At 45.5% G+C, this 20,730-nt stretch overlaps 2 protein-coding genes across 4 annotated transcripts in view; one reads left to right on the plus strand and one right to left on the minus strand.

The window, feature by feature from the left end:
- LOC137412859 (carbonic anhydrase 13) overlaps nucleotides 1-9,208 on the minus strand; it is a 51,496-nt gene extending 42,288 nt beyond the window's left edge. Inside the window, exon 1 of the mRNA XM_068098191.2 lies at nucleotides 8,731-9,208. Coding sequence (XP_067954292.2) covers nucleotides 8,731-8,809 — 79 coding nt within the window. The 5' untranslated portion in view covers nucleotides 8,810-9,208. The remainder of the gene's footprint in view (nucleotides 1-8,730) is intronic.
- A 30-nt stretch (nucleotides 9,209-9,238) lies between these two features.
- NUDT19 (nudix hydrolase 19) overlaps nucleotides 9,239-20,730 on the plus strand; it is a 34,586-nt gene continuing 23,094 nt past the window's right edge. Inside the window, exons 1-3 of one of the 3 annotated variants that reach the window (XM_068129221.2) lie at nucleotides 9,239-9,629; nucleotides 19,225-19,803; nucleotides 20,067-20,277. In XM_068129221.2, coding sequence (XP_067985322.2) covers nucleotides 9,480-9,629; nucleotides 19,225-19,803; nucleotides 20,067-20,277 — 940 coding nt within the window. In that variant the 5' untranslated portion in view covers nucleotides 9,239-9,479. Of the gene's footprint in view, nucleotides 9,731-19,224; nucleotides 19,804-20,066; nucleotides 20,278-20,730 lie in introns of all 3 variants that reach the window. The other 2 variants (XM_078784317.1, XM_068129223.2) reach the window with 2 other exon arrangements.

Here is a 20,730-nt window from a genome sequence, read left to right on the forward strand (position 1 = left end):
CTGATCTGAGGGTTGAGGTATGGAGCGGCAGAGAGTGGAGTCATCAGCAAAGAGAGAGAGGATTTTCCAGAGAGTTGGAGAGATCATTGATGAAGACCAGAAAAAACAGAGCCCAGAAGTGTTGAGGAACTCCAGCCAGAAAAGGAAGGGGAGACGAGAGAAATCCATTCAGGGCCACACGTTGACTACGACTGGTGAGGAGGTCCGCAAGCCATGCATGGAGGTTTCCATGGATACCATAAGTGGAGAGTTTGGTGAGCAGGGCGGGGTGCCAGACCGTATCGAATGCACGTGATATGTCAAGGGAGACAGCTACGATTTCCTGTTTGGCATTGAGGACCTCTATTCTTGTTGAGACAACAGAAGCAGTATGTCCAGAGTAGAATGACCTGGTCTGAAACCAAATTGATGATCAGAGATCAAGCCATTGGAGAAGAGGAAGGATACGTTCTAATGAAGGTCCTGCGTTGTGTCAAATAAGTAGGGGGCTATTTTGCTGGAAACGCCTTGAAGTACAAAATTGATGTGGGAGCATGGGTTTCTCGAACCACAGGTCTTTCACCTCATAGAATGGTTTATTCCAGATTTCACGGAACATATTTTGATCTCGCTGCTCTCAGTTCCCTTATAGCATGCTGAATAAACTGACCAGCTTGTCCAATTGTTGCTTGTGGAGCTTCGCTGAGCTGGGTAGTCAGCTTGAAGATGGCTCACTGACCGAAACGTATAAGTCAAAATTATTGGGAGATTGTTGGAACCTGCTGGTACATTCCTGTTGTCTATTTGCTCCTCGATGCATCTTGCACAGCTCTAAGTTGAACTTTCATTCCATGAAAAGCTCTCCATTTCACCGTGAACCGGGTAGGTCACAAGGGAGACGTGCATGCGTCTGTGTGCGTTGCAATGCTTCAGAAGCATACTTCATGATACACAGTTTAGGAGAATCACAAAGTATCCTGTACACTTCCAACAGTATCCTGTAAAGTTTCACCGGAACATTTACACAATGCACAGTGAAATGTGTCGTTATGCATGCTTCTTCATAATAATGGGCCTTGGAATGTTGCTGCGCCATCAAAACACAAGGCCCGAGATGTAGAGAAAGACAAATTATACAGCAGAACATCCCGCATAGTTTTAAAGAGGGTCTTTGCATCATACTTCTGGAGTGAATGTAGACCAAGGCCAGGTTGTTTTCTTTCCAGATCGTCGCTAACAATATGCCAACGCACACAAACCTGCTCAATTCCTGAAATATCGGCAGTTTCATCAACAGGAAAAGGGAATGGTCTGTCCAGCAGTATGTGGGCTATTCTGCATATCATGGGAAGTGACATCATTCCAATGATCTCTTCTTGAACTCGAGATGTCCACATTGACTTGCTGTCCAGCCATTGGCTCAAACCCTCTGTTGTCAGAGTGTAATCGTAGCAACTGGTGAAAAGTAGTGATATCTTGATGGCCTCAAATCACAAGACCTTGTCTCGAGCCAAGAACTTCAAGCTAGAGAAGATAGCCACCAGATACTTGGTGTTATTCTTTATTTCACACCTTCTTCAATGAGCCATGCTGCCACATTTTCTTCCTTCCATATGCTCGTCATCTTGTGTACCAGAAAGCACTGACATTCACTTCTTTTGCTCCTGTTGAAATTCTCAGTCATACGTTTCCAGTTCATATAGTCCTGCACAGAAAATGCATCTTCTGCACTGTTTGTCGCTATCATTTGATGGAGTCATGCTTGGCGGCAAACATGACAAAATGGTGCTCCTTTACAATCCTTGGCTGCACCACCATATTCAAGCTAAGGATTAGTGCTGCACCACTTTATGCAAAATGATCTACTGTTCTTATCTGGATTGATACTCTTGGTTGAAGTGGATACATGTCTAAGACCACGCGTAAGGTCAACACAAGTCATTCAAGGTCAGTCAGCATATGTAGGGCCCCAAAATGAGTTGAAAAAAAGAAAAAGAATTGTATACAGAGATGCGGCTCGTGGAGGAGCTAGAATACAGAATTGACCAGGCCGTAACATAACGAAAAGTGTGTCGCAAGAGGTGACTAACAGGGTTGGCGGCAGGAAGGGCATCCGGCTGTAAAACATTGCTTCAAAAAGGGGACCATGGTGCCCAAAAAAGTCCAACCCCTGCTCTGAAGGGAAAAATGGCCTCTAAAGGTGGTTGTTTTTGTTGTATACAATACTTGGTTATGAGATTGGATACCTACAAATAATTGAAATCCTTATGCAAGAGGCATTTGGCAAATTAAATTGAATACATATTTCAATGTTTAAACATGACTTAGCAAAAATATTTCAAACACTCTTAAAAGAGGAACAGCGCGATTGGGAAACACACATGTAATGCGCAATTATAAGATCAACTCGTTGCACGTAAAAACGGTCCCGTTGGAAAGGTAATAATCAATTTACTTGGAGCAAAAATGTGTCCGTTTAATCAAAACACGGATTGTTTTAAAGGCCTGTCCTGGGATGGAAGAAGCTGGACTTGGAGCTCTAATGTAGCAGCTGCAACAGTACAAGAGCACTGTGTACAATTAAACTCTCATATGGCAGTGCAATTACATTCATGCAAGCGGAGAAGTTAAACAAACAATGGATGATACATCCTGTTATGGGATTAAAGGGGACATTTACAGATGGATTAAGCATTTTCTTGGTGGACAAGAACGGGTCTGGGTGCATGGATCATTTTGGGAATGGAGTAAAGTGAGAAGTGGAGTACCAACGGAGAATGTTACGACCAATTATTTTTGTGATCTACATCAATGATCTACCTGCTGTTTTAAGGCGATGATGTTGTTGCATCGCAAATTGTTTGGCGATGATGCGAATGTTTACAGGAAGGTTTATAATGATCGACAAGATAACGATTTTCTGCAAAGTGATGCCTTTCTTTACTTCATGGTCAGATCGTTGGTGGTTACAATGGGTGAAAAAAATGTAGTTGTTCATATGTCCAACAACAACAACAACAACAACATGCATTTTAAGGCCATTTTCCCTGCTAGAGCGGGGGTTAGCCTTGCGGTCCCCATGACAATCTTCTCCATCTTGCCCTATTTTCTGCATCTGTCCTTGTTAACCCCCTTGCCCGCATTTCTTCTTCCACCATCTTTAGGCAAGTCTTTCTCGGTCTTCCCCGTCCTCTACTTCCTTCTACATTCATTTCCATCACTCTTCTCAACCAGTCACTTTCATCCTTCCTCAACACATGACCAAACAATCTCAACCTGTTCCTCTTCACAGCATCAATCACAGGCTCTATTCCCATCATTTTTCGCAATTCATCATTTGTCTTCCTCTCTCTCAACGATACTCCGCACATCCATCGAACCATTCGCATTTCCACCCTTTCCAACCTTCGTTGCTGCTCTACGTTCATTACCCATGTCTCGCTCCCATAAATCATAACACTTCTCATACATGCAGCATACACCTTTCCCTTCAGCTTCAACGACACTCCCCTCCTCATCAGCACGCCACTCAGTTCCCGAAACTTCTTCCATGCACATCTCACTCCAGCAACCGTTGCCGAGTCTGATCCACCTTCTCTATTCAGCATGTCTCCGAGGTAGCAAAATGTTTTCACACCTTCCAGCTTCATGCCGTCTCCAAGATCCAACTCAACATTTCCTCCATCTGCAGCTCCCTCTGTGCACACCTTACATTTGAATGTAGCTGCCACACTGGTTAATGACCCTCTCAGACCACTACATTTTTGATGAACCCACTCAGCGCACATTGTACATTGAATGGAGTTCACTCCGACACCCTTCCTACACACAGCACAGGGCCACTTCCCAGTTCTTTCCACCTCACCACATGCTTTACCACTTGCCATCACCTTCGTCTTTCCGATATTCACCTTCAGACCTTTTGTCTCCATACATTCCTTCCACTTGTTCATCTTTTCCTTCAGTCCATCCATATTTTCCACAATCAACACCAGATCATCTGCATACAACAACTCCCACGGTAAACCCTCCTTTACGTTCCGAGCCAGCGCCTCCATCACAGCTACAAATAGTAGTGGACTTAGTACCGACCCCTGATGCACTCCCACCTTCACCTCAAACTCACCACTGTTCCTGTCCTTCGTCCTTACAGCTGTGCGCGCTCTTTTGTACATTGCCATCACTACTCTGATCAACCATTCCTCCAATCCTAACTTCCTCATTGCCCATGTCAATACTTTGCGTAGAACCCGATCGAATGCTTTCTCCAGATCAACAAACCCAAGAAACAACTTCTTCCTCTTCTCCATGTACTTCTTCTGCAACTGTCTCACAATAAAAAGTGCATCTGTCGTTCCTCTTCCTGGCATAAATCCAAACTGCATTTCATCGATCTTCACTTTCTTCCTTATCCTCCTCTCCAACACCCTTTCCAATACCTTCATTCCATGCTCCAATAACTTTATCGCTCGGTACGAGCCACACTCTAGAGGGTCACCTTTCCCCATGTATAGAGGGACGAGGGTACTCAGTTCCCAATCCACTGGAATGCGGCCTTCTTTCACCGCCAGATTACAGATCTCTGTCATTCTATTCACACCCCAACTTCCTGCTGCCTTCAACATATCTCCCACAACTCCCGTCGGCCCTCCCCCTTTTCTACTCTTCATTGCTTTTATCGCTTCCTCAACTTCCTTCTCAGTTATCTTCTCTGCCGGTCCTAAAACTGGGTTACTCTCTATGTTGCCATCCCATTCATTCTCTGTATTCAACAGCATTTCCATATATCTTTTCCATCTTCGTTTAATTCCATCTGGGTCCACAACGATTTGTCCCACTTCATCCTTCAAGCAACTCACCCCCATCACATCACACCTCTCTTTCGCTATCTGCTTTGCAATCCTGAATACTGCTCTCTGACCCTCTTCCGAATCCAAGCGTTCTCCGAACATTTTCCTACATGCCTCCTGCGCCTTTGCTACCTCTTTCTTTGCAGACTTCTTGGCTGCCTTGAATTGATATGTCCAAAAATGTTGTTCATATGTCCAAAAAAATAAAATAATGAAGGTTTAATAAAATTCTTTCTTTCTTTACAAGATCGAGGCTCATGGAAGAGTGAGGTTACGGAGGGGATGAATTGATAGGACAGGGGCAAGAGTTGGACAAAACAAGCAAGGGAATGAATGAACAGGAAAAGAGAAGATAGTGAGGGAAGGAAACATAGGAAACCACAAGTGGGTGGGTTAAGTTGGGTTGACGGAGGTTTCCAGAATATTATTGTATTGTAATGGAAAACTAAATAGTGCATTGGAGTCATCAGAAGGAACCAGAAGAAGTAGAGAGCAAAGATGGAGTCATCAGGAGGAATCAGAAGAAATAGAGAGCAAAGATGGAGTCATCAGGAGGAATCAGAAGAAGTAGAGAGCAAAGATGGAGTCATCAGGAGAAACCAGAAGAAGTAGAGAGCAAAGATGGAGACATCAGGAGGAACCAGAAGTAGAGAGCAAAAATAGAGTCATCAGGAGAAACCAGAAGAAGTAGAGAGCAAAGATGGAGTCATCAGGAGGAATCAGAAGAAATAGAGAGCAAAGATGGAGTCATCAGGAGGAATCAGAAGAAGTAGAGAGCAAAGATGGAGTCATCAGGAGAAACCAGAAGAAGTAGAGAGCAAAGATGGAGACATCAGGAGGAACCAGAAGAAGTCGAGAGCAAAGGTGGAGTCATCAGGAGGAACCTGGATGGGATTTGGCTTTCAGCTGCTACTCCTCTGCCCTCAAATCCATCCAGGCGCAGCCAAGGAGAACCTAAAAAACAATTTCCACAATAATTTACTTCTCCCAAGACAGATAGATAAAGAAAGAGAGAAATAAAGAAGAAGTAAGAATTAGAATGAATAGAGAGAAATATGAAAAAGTAGAAATAAGTTGTACTCTGGATGAGATTTGTGCTGAAAAAGACTTTTGAATTCCTGTCGATGACAAATTTGGTCTCAGGACACAGGTTTTGCCAGTAACAAACAAAGCTAAGAGAGTCCACTACAGGCATTGTAAAGAGAACATTTAGATATATGGACCATTTTGGGAATGCATCTTTAAAAGTCTTTCGTTCACCCAAGCTCGGCGGATACAAATTTTGTATGGTCCCTGTTGTATGATTAGGATAAGGATGAGCTGTAAAGGGTGTAAAGAAGGCCAGCCACGGGTATTGGGAGTTTACACCAACTTCCTCGCTGTGAAAGGTTACAAAAAGTTTTAAGACTTCTGACACTAGCTCATAGGAGAGCCGAGAGAGGGCAGAGGGTAGAAGACCAAGGTGGAGGTAGAATTCAGAGAGGCCACCAACCTGTCTACAATGTGAGCTTTATCTTTATCACGTTCTCAGCTTTATCACGGGAGATCCCAATGATTTTGAAGGCCTTGCTTTACACGGCATCAAGAAGGGAAAGGTGTGAGGCAGGGGCCCGTAGGAGAGAGCAGTACTCGATCAAGCTGCAAATTAAGGCCTTATAGGTTGTGAAAAGTTCATATTGGCCAAGGAAAGACGTTGCACGATGAAAGGAAGCTGTCGGTGGCTGGCTTTGTGGGCCATCTTGGAAATATGGTCTTCCCAACAAAAATCATGGCTGATGGTGAGGTCCAAACTTTTGAGCGACAACCTCTCCAAGTAGTTTGTTTAGGAAGTAGATGGGACGGTTTACCAAGTACAGACTAAACTGTGTAGCCTGGGTTTGAATCCCGACCCAGCTATAAACTGTCATCCTGGTATTTCATAGGCAGGGTGATTCAACAATGTGTGTATCGTACCTCAGATGGACGTCAAACTGGGCGTCTTGTCTGCCAGCATTAGTTGGTGGACGCTGAAGATCCCACTGTGTCCTTCGCGAAGATTAGGTGAGCTATCACCGGCACCATGAACAAATTACAAATTCTTGCCCTGACCTACAGAGGACATTGCATCAGTGGTGCAGCTCCACAGCCAATAATGCTACATATTAAAGAAGAAGAAGACTACTTAGGAATCCCCAAAAAAAAAATCACTTGCACTGATTAAATGATCTTTCTTGATACCAAGTAATGTACAACTGAACTCTGACATTCTGAAAGGCAACTTTAAAATGTGCAAACGGAAAGATGAAAGTGTTGGGTGAATCATTATTTTTTGGTCAAGTCTAGTACATACCGGTACACTAGTTTTCCGAATTATGAAAAGTTGCATTTTTCCTGGAAAAATGAACATTCATCTTTCAATATTCATACACAACTGTGTTGGATGTTCATCTAAGGACCTCAAGTGACCGAGATCACAGTATTACTACTTATCTTACGACCAGGGCCGGCGCTACCATTAGGCCAACTAGGCAGCCGCCTAGGGCGCAGACATCAGAGGGGCGCATTACTGAACTTGTAGCAATACCTCGAAGACTTCCAAGGTCTATGCTGCCACAAGAAGTACTTCTCTTCATACTACAACAAAAACTCCTGGATAATGTGCCTGTTTCCGTTGCTTTAAGGATCCTTCTCACACTTCCAGTATCAGTGGCACGTGGTGAACGTAGTTTCTCAAAGCTCAAAGTTATAAAAACTTACATACGCTCTACAATGTTGGAAAAGAGACGAGTTGGCTTGGCAACTATGTCAATTGAACATGCCCAGGCATCAGCACTTGATCTGGTTGAATTGTGACAAAATTTGCAAAGGAAAAGACACGCAAAGTGAGATGTTGATATGTCTGAAATTGAAACTTTTATGAGACATTTTAAACTCTGTTTGTCTGGTTTTTTGTTTGTTTCTCTGTCTGACTAAGGGAAATATTGTGGTGACATGACGGGTTGGTTACGCCAAGTATCCTTAAATGGTATATATACTTAGAGGTGTGTGCAGTAAAAGGTTTGAATGTTGTGTTGCCAATGGCTGAGGTATGCATTGTACCGAGTGCCCTTTAGTTCAAAATGATTTGTGTGCCAAAATATTTTATTTTGTATTTGCGAAAGATTATCAAAGACTGATTATTTAAAATTTTGATTTTGCATGTCTAAAACTTATTGCTCAAACCAAAAACTGTTTTGTTTATCTGTAATTCCCATTCACACACTCATAAAGGGACCACTTTCTTTATTTTGCATTGCAAACCACATGTAGCGTCATATTTTTTTAAAGTGAAAGCCCATTTGCCCCAAAGCGTGGGGTAACAGGGCCACCGCCATATTAATGGATATTGCGCCTTTAATATTGGTGCTGTTGGCATCTCACGGTACTTATTCTTGCAATTTAAAATAACTTTAGCAGTTTCAAGTTTTCTGCTTTTTATTTTTTCTACAAAACATCTTTTTAATAATCGAAGTTGGCAAAAAAAAAATTTGGGGGGGGGGGGGGGGGGGGAGCAAGTAGCTGGCCTTGCCTAGGGCGCAAAATAGTCTGGCGCCGGCCCTGCTTACGACCCAAATCAATCACACCTACTTATGGGGTCAGCTAGGAAAAGTTTTTGGCCCGTCTTTCACGAACTAGTCGACCAGGCCTGACGTTCGACTGTATTTGCAGGATTTCTTTGTTCAGGATGCCGGCGATTACTCGCCTACTCTTTACGAAAGACACCGTGGGATCTTCAGCCGTGCACCAGGTAATGAGACCGGCGTTCCGAGGTTCACTCCCGCTTTGTCGGCATCATGGCGGCACTTGTGATCGCTCATCGTTCCCAATGACGCTGTAACCTGTCAAGATGCCGATCGGTGAAGCACTCGCTCAGCTTACTCACCTCTCAGCAGAAATCGTGTGTGCTTAAACGAACAGTGCTCATGGCTGAGCCGCAGGAACTTAAATCCGGCAGGGAGCATGATGTTGCAGCCGAGGCGGAAGATATGTCGCTTTCACTTTCAGGCACCAATGGCATGGCATGAACCGGTCGCTTCCGCAAATCCAATCGAGCCACTTTGTGCCGCAGGCGACATCACCGCGGTTCATATATCGGACGAACCATCGTGAGGGAGGAGGGGGCCGTGATTCACAAACAAAACATCCTCGCCAAGGGCGCACACTCGATAATGGACACTCGGTGATGGAAACGTCCGCTTTGTGCGACAATAAACACATTTTCATCGAATGATTATATATAGATTTCGAATCACTTTGAATATGTCCTTCATAAATGATGGTAAAAACTGCAAATTGTACAACACGCTCCCACGGAGGATTTCGACCTCCATCTGTGCAATGTCGTGCAACTGCGCACGCGCAGTCCCCACAGAAGTCACGTGATATTTTAAACCAATCATAACGGCTATTGGAATCGACGGCAAAGCGAGAAAAAACAACAACAATAACATCTGCTCCCAGAGGCCCAAGAAGGGAAGTTTTTCGCCATGATTCCATCAACTTCCTCAATTCTGAGGCGAAACCTTTCCCCAAATCCGGCGGTGTCATGGAGACACCCGGCGCGTGTTAAATTTTGCACTGTACACTGTACACTTCCGGTGTGTTGTTTTGACCGACGCGGAGTTTGGCGCGATGGCGGCCGGCTTGCGGGGTTGGAGGGAGGCCGCCACACTCGTAATCGCAGCCAAATCGGTTGTTGGTCGAGTTGCATGCGAGCCCGGTACGTCGTTCCTGGCAGCACATGGGCCGGACTGGCCGCATCCCTCGCTCTTCGACTATCGAGTAAGAAGATGAACTGTCTGCAGATATACATTTATTGTGTCAAATTTTTCATTCAAAACAAAATCCCAAAGCACATACAAAGAAGGAAGAGCTAAGAAAAGGTAACTTAAAGAGGTTCCATTTTAGGACAATTAAAAACAGTAATGAGTTTTAGGACATGATTAAATACTTTTTTCCCCATTGGCCAACCTTACCAGGAAGGTCAACACCACGCTGGTCCACCTGTGGTTCCTGGAGGCGACTTATTTTTTATCAGGCCAGTCATCAAAATCGAAGTACCGTGAAATCCCGACATATCTTATTATAATAGAGCAAACGTACATTCACGTGAAAAAGTAAGTACACCCCATGTAAAGTTTTGACTTTTTCAACATATTTCAACAAACAGCTATTTAATCTTCATTTCAACAATATTGATAGATAAAGCTGATATAATATAACAAATATCATGAAACATTTACATTTTGTAGTCCATTGTATAATTTAAATAAACATAAATGCAAATTTCGCATGTGGAAAAATTAAGTACACCTTTGGCTCTAATTGGTGGTATTGCCCCCTTTGGCAGAAACAACCTCAAGTAGGCGTTTCTTATAACTGTCTACCAGTCTCTTACATCGACTGGGAGAAATTTTTTCCCACTCCTCCATGCAGAATTCTTTCAGCTGTGTGATGTTTGAGGGGTTTCTTGCATGCACAGCTCGTTTCGAATCCCCCCACAACATCTCGATGGGATTTAGATCCGGGCTTTGACTTGGCCATTCCAGAACCCTCCATTTCTTTCTTTTCAGCCATTCCTTGGTGGATTTACTGGTATGTTTAGGGTCATTGTCATGTTGCAAGGTCCACCTGCGGTTGCGCTTCAACTTTCCGACATATGGCCTCACATTATCCTCAAGCACCCTCTGGTACAATGAAGAATTCATCGTGGATTCTATGATGGTGAGCTGCCCAGGCCCTGATGCAGCAAAGCTGCCCAAAACCATATTTCCACCACCATGCTTTACAGTTGGTATCAGGTTCTTGTGGTCAAATGCAGTCTTTGGTTTTCGCCAAACATGTCTTCTGGTACTGAGGCCAAATAGCTCTACCTTTGACTCATCTGTCCAGAGCACATTGTTCCAGAAGTGCTGGTCTTTGCCTAGGTGTTCATTGGCAAACTTTAGTCTTGCCCTGATGTTCTTTCTGGACAGCAAAAGTTTCCTCCTGGCACACCTCCCATGTAGATCAAATGTGTGCAGCCTCTTTCTCATGGTAGACTCGTGCACTTTGACATCAACAGTGGCAAGAGCTACCTGTAGGTCCCATGATGACATGCTGGGGTTCTTAGAGACTTCTTTCAGCATCTTGCGGTCTGCTCTCGGGCTGAATTTGCTGGGGCGGCCTGGCCTGAACAAGTTGGCAGTTGTTTGGAATCTTCTCCACTTGTAGATAATCTTCCGGACAGTCGAATGATTGATTTCAAATTGTTTGGAGATCTTTTTAAATCCCTTCCCAGACTCCTAGGCATCTATAACCTTCTTTCTGAAGGCCTCAGAGAGCTCTTTTGATCTAGGCATGGTGATGCCGCACACTTCAACAACAAAGAGCAAACCAAACTAAATGTCTGAGGTGTAAATAAGACAGGTTCCTCCAAGATCCTCTCTGACGATGTTCTAATCATTTGCACCTGAGCTGGTGCACCTGATTCTAATTATTAGGTATTTAAAGTAGTGATAAATGTAGGGGTGTACTTACTTTTTCCACATGCGAAATTTGCATTTATGTTTATTTAAATTATGCAATAGACTACAAAATGTAAATGTTTCATGATATTTGTTATGTTATATCACCTTTATCTTTCAATATTGCTGAAATGAAGATCAAATAGCTGTATGTTGAAATATGTTGAAAAAGTCAAAACTTTATATGGGGTGTACTTACTTTTTCACGTGACTGTATATGGTTATGTTTGTTTATATGCGACCAAAACGTCTTCTTCTTCAGATAAAATTAACACCGAAAACAGTCCTTGAACTCTTACTTACGTTTAGACTGCTGAGAATCCTCAGACCTTTGACGACCCTTTAAGTCCCACAAGACCCTTGAGACCACCAAGACCCCTGAAGACCCAAAATACCCTAAAAGACCCTGAAGACCCAAAATACCCTAAAAGGCCCTGAAGACCCAAAATACCCTGAAGACCAAAAATACTCCGAAGACCCAAAACACCCTGAAGACCCCAAATAACCCAAAGATCCTGAAGACCAAAGAAGATTGATGTGCTGTTTTTGTCTTTCCCTCGCGGTCCCCATGTACTGTCTTTCCCTCGCGGTCCCCATGTACTGTCTTTGTCTTTCCCTCGCGGTCCCCATGTACTGTCTTTGTCTTTCCCTCGCGGTCCTCATGTACTGTCTTTGTCTTTCCCTCGCGGTCCTCATGTGCTGGCTTTGTCTTTCCCTCGCGGTCCCCATGTGCTGTTTTTGTCTTTCCCTCGCGGTCCCCATGTGCTGTTTTTGTCTTTCTCTCGCGGTCCCCATGTACTGTCTTTCCCTCGCGGTCCTCATGTGCTGTCTTTGTCTTTCCCTCGCGGTCCCCATGTGCTGTTTTTGTCTTTCCCTCGCGGTCCTCATGTGCTGTCTTTGTCTTTCCCTCGCGGTACCCATGTACTGTCTTTCCCTCGCGGTCCCCATGTACTGTTTTTGTCTTTCCCTCGCGGTCCCCATGTACTGTCTTTCCCTCGTGGTCCCCATGTACTGTCTTTGTCTTTCCCTCGCGGTCCCCATGTACTGTCTTTGTCTTTCCCTCGCGGTCCCCATGTGCTGTCTTTGTCTTTCCCTCGCGGTCCCCATGTACTGTCTTTGTCTTTCCCTCGCGGTCCCTATGTGCTGTCTTTGTCTTTCCCTCGCGGTCCCCATGTGCTGTTTTTGTCTTTCCCTCGCGGTCCCCATGTACTGTCTTTGTCTTTCCCTCGCGGTCCCTATGTGCTGTCTTTGTCTTTCCCTCGCGGTCCCCATGTGCTGTTTTTGTCTTCCCTCGCGGTCCCCATGTGCTGTTTTTGTCTTTCCCTCGCGGTCCCCATGTACTGTCTTTCCCTCGCGGTCCCCATGTGCTGTTTTTGTCTTTCCCTCGCGGTCCCCATGTACTGTCTTTGTCTTTCCCTCGCGGTCCCTATGTACTGTCTTTCCCTCGCGGTCCCTATGTGCTGTCTTTGTCTTTCCCTCGCGGTCCCCATGTGCTGTTTTTGTCTTTCCCTCGCGGTCCCCATGTGCTGTTTTTGTCTTTCCCTCGCGGTCCCCATGTGCTGTTTTTGTCTTTCCCTCGCGGTCCCTATGTGCTGTCTTTGTCTTTCCCTCGCGGTCCCCATGTGCTGTTTTTGTCTTTCCCTCGCGGTCCCCATGTGCTGTTTTTGTCTTTCCCTCGCGGTCCCCATGTGCTGTTTTTGTCTTTCCCTCGCGGTCCCCATGTACTGTCTTTGTCTTTCCCTCGCGGTCCCCATGTGCTGTTTTTGTCTTTCCCTCGCGGTCCCCATGTGCTGTTTTTGTCTTTCCCTCGCGGTCCCCATGTACTGTCTTTCCCTCGCGGTCCCCATGTACTGTCTTTGTCTTTCCCTCGCGGTCCCCATGTGCTGTTTTTGTCTTTCCCTCGCGGTCCCCATGTGCTGTCTTTGTCTTTCCCTCGCGGTCCCCATGTACTGTCTTTGTCTTTCCCTCGCGGTCCCCATGTGCTGTTTTTGTCTTTCCCTCGCGGTCCCCATGTACTGTTTTTGTCTTTCCCTCGCGGTCCCTATGTGCTGTCTTTGTCTTTCCCTCGCGGTCCCCATGTGCTGTTTTTGTCTTTCCCTCGCGGTCCCCATGTACTGTCTTTCCCTCGCGGTCCCCATGTACTGTCTTTGTCTTTCCCTCACGGTCCCCATGTGCTGTTTTTGTCTTTCCCTCGCGGTCCCCATGTACTGTCTTTGTCTTTCCCTCGCGGTCCCTATGTGCTGTCTTTGTCTTTCCCTCGCGGTCCCCATGTGCTGTTTTTGTCTTTCCCTCGCGGTCCCCATGTGCTGTTTTTGTCTTTCCCTCGCGGTCCCTATGTGCTGTCTTTGTCTTTCCCTCGCGGTCCCCATGTGCTGTTTTTGTCTTTCCCTCGCGGTCCCCATGTGCTGTCTTTGTCTTTCCCTCGCGGTCCCCATGTACTGTCTTTCCCTCGCGGTCCCCATGTACTGTCTTTCCCTCGCGGTCCCCATGTACTGTCTTTGTCTTTCCCTCGCGGTCCCCATGTGCTGTTTTTGTCTTTCCCTCGCGGTCCCCATGTACTGTCTTTCCCTCGCGGTCCCCATGTACTGTCTTTGTCTTTCCCTCGCGGTCCCCATGTGCTGTTTTTGTCTTTCCCTCGCGGTCCCCATGTACTGTCTTTGTCTTTCCCTCGCGGTCCCTATGTGCTGTCTTTGTCTTTCCCTCGCGGTCCCCATGTGCTGTCTTTGTCTTTCCCTCGTGGTCCCCATGTACTGTCTTTGTCTTTCCCTCGCGGTCCCCATGTGCTGTTTTTGTCTTTCCCTCGCGGTCCCCATGTACTGTCTTTCCCTCGCGGTCCCCATGTACTGTCTTTCCCTCGCGGTCCCCATGTACTGTCTTTCCCTCGCGGTCCCCATGTACTGTCTTTCCCTCGCGGTCCCCATGTACTGTCTTTGTCTTTCCCTCGCGGTCCCCATGTGCTGTTTTTGTCTTTCCCTCGCGGTCCCCATGTACTGTCTTTCCCTCGCGGTCCCCATGTACTGTCTTTGTCTTTCCCTCGCGGTCCCCATGTACTGTCTTTGTCTTTCCCTTGCGGTCCCTATGTGCTGTCTTTGTCTTTCCCTCGCGGTCCCCATGTGCTGTTTTTGTCTTTCCCTCGCGGTCCCCATGTACTGTCTTTCCCTCGCGGTCCCCATGTACTGTCTTTGTCTTTCCCTCGCGGTCCCCATGTGCTGTTTTTGTCTTTCCCTCGCGGTCCCCATGTACTGTCTTTGTCTTTCCCTCGCGGTCCCTATGTGCTGTCTTTGTCTTTCCCTCGCGGTCCCCATGTGCTGTCTTTGTCTTTCCCTCGTGGTCCCCATGTACTGTCTTTGTCTTTCCCTCGCGGTCCCCATGTGCTGTTTTTGTCTTTCCCTCGCGGTCCCCATGTACTGTCTTTCCCTCGCGGTCCCCATGTACTGTCTTTCCCTCGCGGTCCCCATGTACTGTCTTTGTCTTTCCCTCGCGGTCCCCATGTGCTGTTTTTGTCTTTCCCTCGCGGTCCCCATTTGCTGTCTTTGTCTTTCCCTCGCGGTCCCCATGTACTGTCTTTCCCTCGCGGTCCCCATGTGCTGTTTTTGTCTTTCCCTCGCGGTCCCCATGTACTGTCTTTCCCTCGCGGTCCCCATGTGCTGTTTTTGTCTTTCCCTCGCGGTCCCCATGTACTGTCTTTGTCTTTCCCTCGCGGTCCCTATGTGCTGTCTTTGTCTTTCCCTCGCGGTCCCCATGTGCTGTTTTTGTCTTTCCCTCGCGGTCCCCATGTACTGTCTTTCCCTCGCGGTCCCCATGTACTGTCTTTGTCTTTCCCTCGCGGTTGTCAGCTCTTTCACGAGCCTCGATTCAGTATAGAAAAAAAAAAAAAAAGAAAAAAAAAGACCCAAAACACTCTGAAGACCCAAAAGACCCAACATATTAGAAAGACTCAGAGGAACAAAAACACCCCAAAGACCCAAAACACCCTGAAGACCTCAAAGACCCTTAAAGACCCTTTAGACCCAAAAGAGCCTTAAATACCCCGAAGAACCAAAATACCCTTAAAGGCCCAGAGTATCCAAAATACCCTGAAGACCCAAATGGTCCTGAAGACCCAAAACACTATGAAGACCCAAAAGACACCGAAATGGTCAAAGATGCCTATCCCTCTGAAACAACGTGTGGTGAGGTGCGCGCACCGAGTCACACTAGTAAATCCAATGTGGAGCATACAGTCATGTGAAAAAGTAAGTACACCCCATGTAAAGTTTTGACTTTTTCAACATATGTCAACATACAGCTATTTGATCTTCATTTCAACAATATTGAAAGATAAAGGTGATATAATATAACAAATATCATGAAACATTTACATTTTGTAGTCCATTGTATCATTTAAATAAACATAAATGCAAATTTTGCATGAGGAAAAAGTAAGTACACCCTTGGCTCTAATAGGTGGTGTTGCCCCCTTTGGCAGAAACAACCTCAAGTAGGCGTTTCTTACAACTGTCTACCAGTCTCTGACATTGACTGGGTGACATGTTTGCCCACTCCTCCATGCAGAATTCTTTCAGCTGTGCGATGTTTGAGGGGTTTATTGCATGCACAGCTTGTTTCAAATCCCCCCCCCTCCCTCCCCCCACAACATCTCGATGGGATTTATATCCGGGCTTTGACTTGGCCATTCCAGAACCCTCCATTTCTTTCTTTTCAGCCATTCCTTGGTGGATTTACTGGTATGTTTAGGGTCATTGTCATGTTGCAAGGTCCACTTTCGGTTGAACTTCAACTTTCCGACAGATGGCCTTACATTATCCTCAAGCACCCTCTGGTACAATGAAGAATTCATAGTGGATTCTATGATGGTGAGCTGCCCAGGCCCTGATGCAGCAAAGCTGCCCCAAACCATAATATTTCCACCACCATGCTTTACAGTTGGTATGAAGTTCTTGTGGTCAAATGCTGTCTTTGGTTTTCGCCAAACATGTCTTCTGGTACTGTGGCACAATAGCTCTACCTTTGACTCATCTGTCCAGATCACATTGCTCCAGAAGTGCTGGTCTTTGCCTCGGTGTTCATTGGCAAACTTGTCTTGCCCTGATGTTCTTTCTGGACAGCAAAGGTTTCCCCTGGCACACCTCCCCTGTAGATCAAATTTGTGCAGCCTCTTTCTAATGGGAGACTCATGCATTTTGACATCAACAGTCATCAACAGTTTGACATCATCTCTCTGACTCTCTGGAAAATCCTCTCTATCTCTTTGCTGATGACTCCACTCTCTGCCGCTCCATTCCTCTTCCCTCAGATCGGCAGTCTGCAGCCTCCTCACTCTCTGAAGACCTGGACAAAATCACAGACTGGTCAAACAAGTGGAACATGTCTTTCAATCCTGCCAAATCTCACTCTCTTACTATGTCTCTCCGAAAAGATCGACTGGACAACCCTCCCATCTACTTTCTCAACAATCCTCTCCAAGAAGTTCTGTCACTCAAGCTTTTGGGTCTCACTATCTGCCATGATCTTTCTTGGGAAAACCACATTTCCAAGCTGGCCTCCAAAGCCAGTCGCCGACTGGGCATCCTCCGTCGTGCGAAGTCCTTCCTCGGCACACCTGAGCTCCTCACCACATACAAGGCTTTCATCCGCAGCTCAATGGAATACTGTTCTCCCCTATGGGCTGGTGCTCCTGCCTCACACCTGGCTCGGCTTCACGCTGTTGAATCCAAAGCTTTCAAAATCATTGGAATCTCCCGCGATGAAGCTATCTCTGAGGGCCTTTCACTCACTCACCGCAGGCAGGTAGGTGGTCTTTCTGTCTTCTACCGACTCCTCTCCGGCCTTGCTCCCCCAGCTCTCTCTGTGCTCTGTCCCCCAAATATTCCTACAGGTCGCACAAGATCTGCCAGCAACCCTCTGATGGTTAAACTGCCGAAATCTCGGCTCTCTGCTCACCTTCACTCTTTCATTCCTCTTTTCTCCCGCCTGTGGAACAAACTCCCACACTCCCTTCAATCCCTCTCCTCCCTCCAGGTCTTTAAAACAGCTGTTCACCACCATCTCTTATCTTCCCCCATCCATAACCTTGATCTTTTCTACCCCCACTAATTCACCCCAGATCCACCTTGTTTGAAATTCCAACTTATTTCCTGGAAATCCTGGCAGTGTCCATATGTTTATACCTCTCCCACCCCCCCCCCCTTCACATGCCTCCCCCCCTTCACATGCCTCCCCCCCTTCACATGCCTCCCCCCCCAAAGCCCTCTCCCTCCCACAGATCTCTCGATGTCTCCATGTCTCTCGGTCCCTGCTCTCAAATGTTGTGTTTGTGTCCTTCCCCCTCTCTCCCCATCTTGTCTACCGCTCCCGATGTTATTTGTTTTATGTGTCTGTTTGTCTTTCTGTGTGATAAATGTTCGCTCTTTCACGAGCCTCGATCTTGTATACAAAAAAAAAAAAAAAAACAAACAAAAAAAAACAACAGTGGCAAGAGCTACCTGTAGGTCCCGTGATGACATTCTGGGGTTCTTAGAGACTTCTTTCAGCATCTTGCGGTCTGCTCTCGGGCTGAACTTGCTGGGGCGGCCTGGCCTGAACAAGATGGCAGTTGTTTAGAATCTTCTCCACTTGTAGATGATCTTCCGGACAGTCGAATGATTGATTTCAAATTGTTTGGAGATCTTTTTAAATCCCTTCCCAGACTCATAGGCATCTATAACCTTCTTTCTGAAGGCCTCAGAGAGCTCTTTTGATCTTGGCATGGTCACGCCGCACACTTCAACAACAAAGAGCAAACCAAACTAAATGTCTGAGGTTTAAATAAGACAGGTTCCTCCAAGATCCTCTCTAATGATGTTCTAATCATTTGCACCTGAGCTGGTGCACCTGATTCTAATTTTAGGTATTTGAAGTAGTGATAAATGTAGGGGTGTACTTACTTTTTCCACATGCGAAATTTGCATTTTTGTTTATTTAAATTATACAATGGACTACAAAATGTAAATGTTTCATGATATTTGTTTTATTATATCAACTTTATCTATCAATATTGTTGAAATGAAGATCAAATAGCTGTATGTTGAAATATGTTGAAAAAGTCAAAACTTTACATGGGGTGTACTTACTTTTTCACGTGACTGTACATTTCACTTTTTGAGCAGCAGACTAATGCTATCGTACTAGTGGGGTGACCTCATGGGTGAATTTTCATTTGCATTTCAAGCTCATGCCGAAGTTTACTTTTTTGTTATCGCCTTGAAGCTTTGCATCTATAGAACAAATTTGGTCCGAATGAATAAAAATCAGCCCACATGGGGGGCATGGTGGGTACTTGTGTGACATACTACCCTGTGAGTCATTGTGTGACCCCTAGTCCCCTGGCAAATTTGGTTCATATTGGCTAAGCAACGACCGAATGTATCGCCATCAGACAGACAAGCCCAAAATTGCGTATTTTAGTATTATTGAAGGGGCATTGCCAGATGACGACCAAATAAACAGCTTATGGGATTTAAACCTAGGATCCCAGCATCATGCACAATGTTGTCATGTTAGAATTGTTAAACAGGCAAACATACCATGTGGTGAAAAGCAAAGCAGCTTTGGGCACAGAGGTAGATTGCATTGTGCCAGAACTTGATAGTTTCATTTCATGGTTAAGTTTCAATGTTTCAAGGGAAATTTTATAAGCTAGAGAAATGTCCCATGGCTCATTTATTTATTTTTACCTTACAGCAGTGCCTTTTCACTGCAATATTGAATGGCCAAATTTTACCTTGACACAAGAGTGAATTACCCTGTGTTGGCACAAAAATCGTTTCTGTTATTGAATATTGGTGAATTTCCATTACGGGACTTGGCCCTTTTGCTTGTTCACTCTGAAGGTGCTCCTTCTCAGACGCAGCAATCGCAGCAGCTTTATGCCTGGTGCCATGGTATTTCCAGGTGGCCTCGTTGATGAAGCTGATTTTTCTGCCGCCTGGAAGCCACTTTTAAGCCGTGCTTGTGATTCATCGAAATGCCAACAAAATTTTGGCTTACCGCCCACACAATGGAAACAGGATCGGGCACCACTCTTCACGAGAGACCGGTCTGTCGGATTACCTGCTGAAGTGGCCTTTCGCATTTGTGCGATACGTGAGACCTTTGAGGAGTCAGGCGTTCTGTTGACGATTCCTATGGAGGATCCTTTGATGGACAATTGTCATAATGACTTTCCCAAGGACGTGGCCAAAATGGACAGGTGGCGACAGCTTATTTGGGATGATGCTACAAACTTTGCACGGATGTGCACAACACTGAATTGCGTACCTGATATTTGGGCATTGCATGAATGGAGTGATTGGCTAACTCCTGCATACTACCCTGTGAGTCCTAACCGTTATGATACAGTTTTCTTCATTACCTGCTTAAAGAATCTCCCATCAGCAGTCCAAGACAACACTGAGACTTTTCTTGTGGAGGTATGTTCTTTCTTATAATTTCCAAATTCCTTGGTGGAATAAAAAAAATTTTTTTGGGGATTTTACATGCAGCTCGTAATGGGCCATTTGCTTATGTATGCAAAGGGAGGATAGGGTGTGTGTATTTGTATGAGATATCCGTTATGGGAGGGGAGAGAATATAATGTATTGATGTGGGGGAGGAACAACTGACTCCATTTTTGCAAACACAATATCCACAGTTACCTTAAATTTCAACCTGTGGAATTTCTCTTGGACTCTAGTGGTTGCTGCCAACTGTTGCACTTTCCCGCTTTGAAAGTGCATCCCTATGGCTTCCTCGACCGCAAATATACGAGCTGAGCCGCCTCTGCCGCATTCCATCTCTGGAGCTGTTGCAAAACTTCAGCAAGAAGCGAGCAGCACAGCATGGCACACAGCGCTGGTTGCCAGTCATTCTCCATGCCACTGATGGAATTTTAAGCCTTTTACCAGGTGGGTCACTTTTTGCTTATATGTTCCTGTTCATTCAAAAATCACATAGAGGAGGATAGGTATAATTTTAATGTACAGTAAAACAGCGTACTGTATACAAAACACCCATTTATTGACGTTATTCAAATTTGAGGAAGTAATTTTTGAAATTAATTAGTGTATTTCACTTTAACAGTATGATATTAACAGCAGAAAACAGGGGGATCGCACAGTCCTTGTAACTCCTTGAAATTCCTGAAAAAAGGATTTTCCTGCACGGGAAAGTCCTACAAAACTTGTCCAAGACCTTGAAACTCCTGGGAAACCGAGAAAATTGCACAAATATAAATAATCTTCTCGCTAATTTTGGCAAAGAGGGCATTGCCCATTTTTATCTCCCCCAGGGATTTACCATAAAAGCTATGCAACGAAATGGTTTCTCAGTCCAGTCAGTCCGGACTGACTGCAGAGCTA

The sequence above is a fragment of the Myxine glutinosa genome, chromosome 9 (genome assembly GCF_964187855.1).
Source record: "Myxine glutinosa chromosome 9, kmMyxGlut1.1, whole genome shotgun sequence".
Taxonomy (NCBI): Eukaryota; Metazoa; Chordata; class Myxini; order Myxiniformes; family Myxinidae; genus Myxine; species Myxine glutinosa.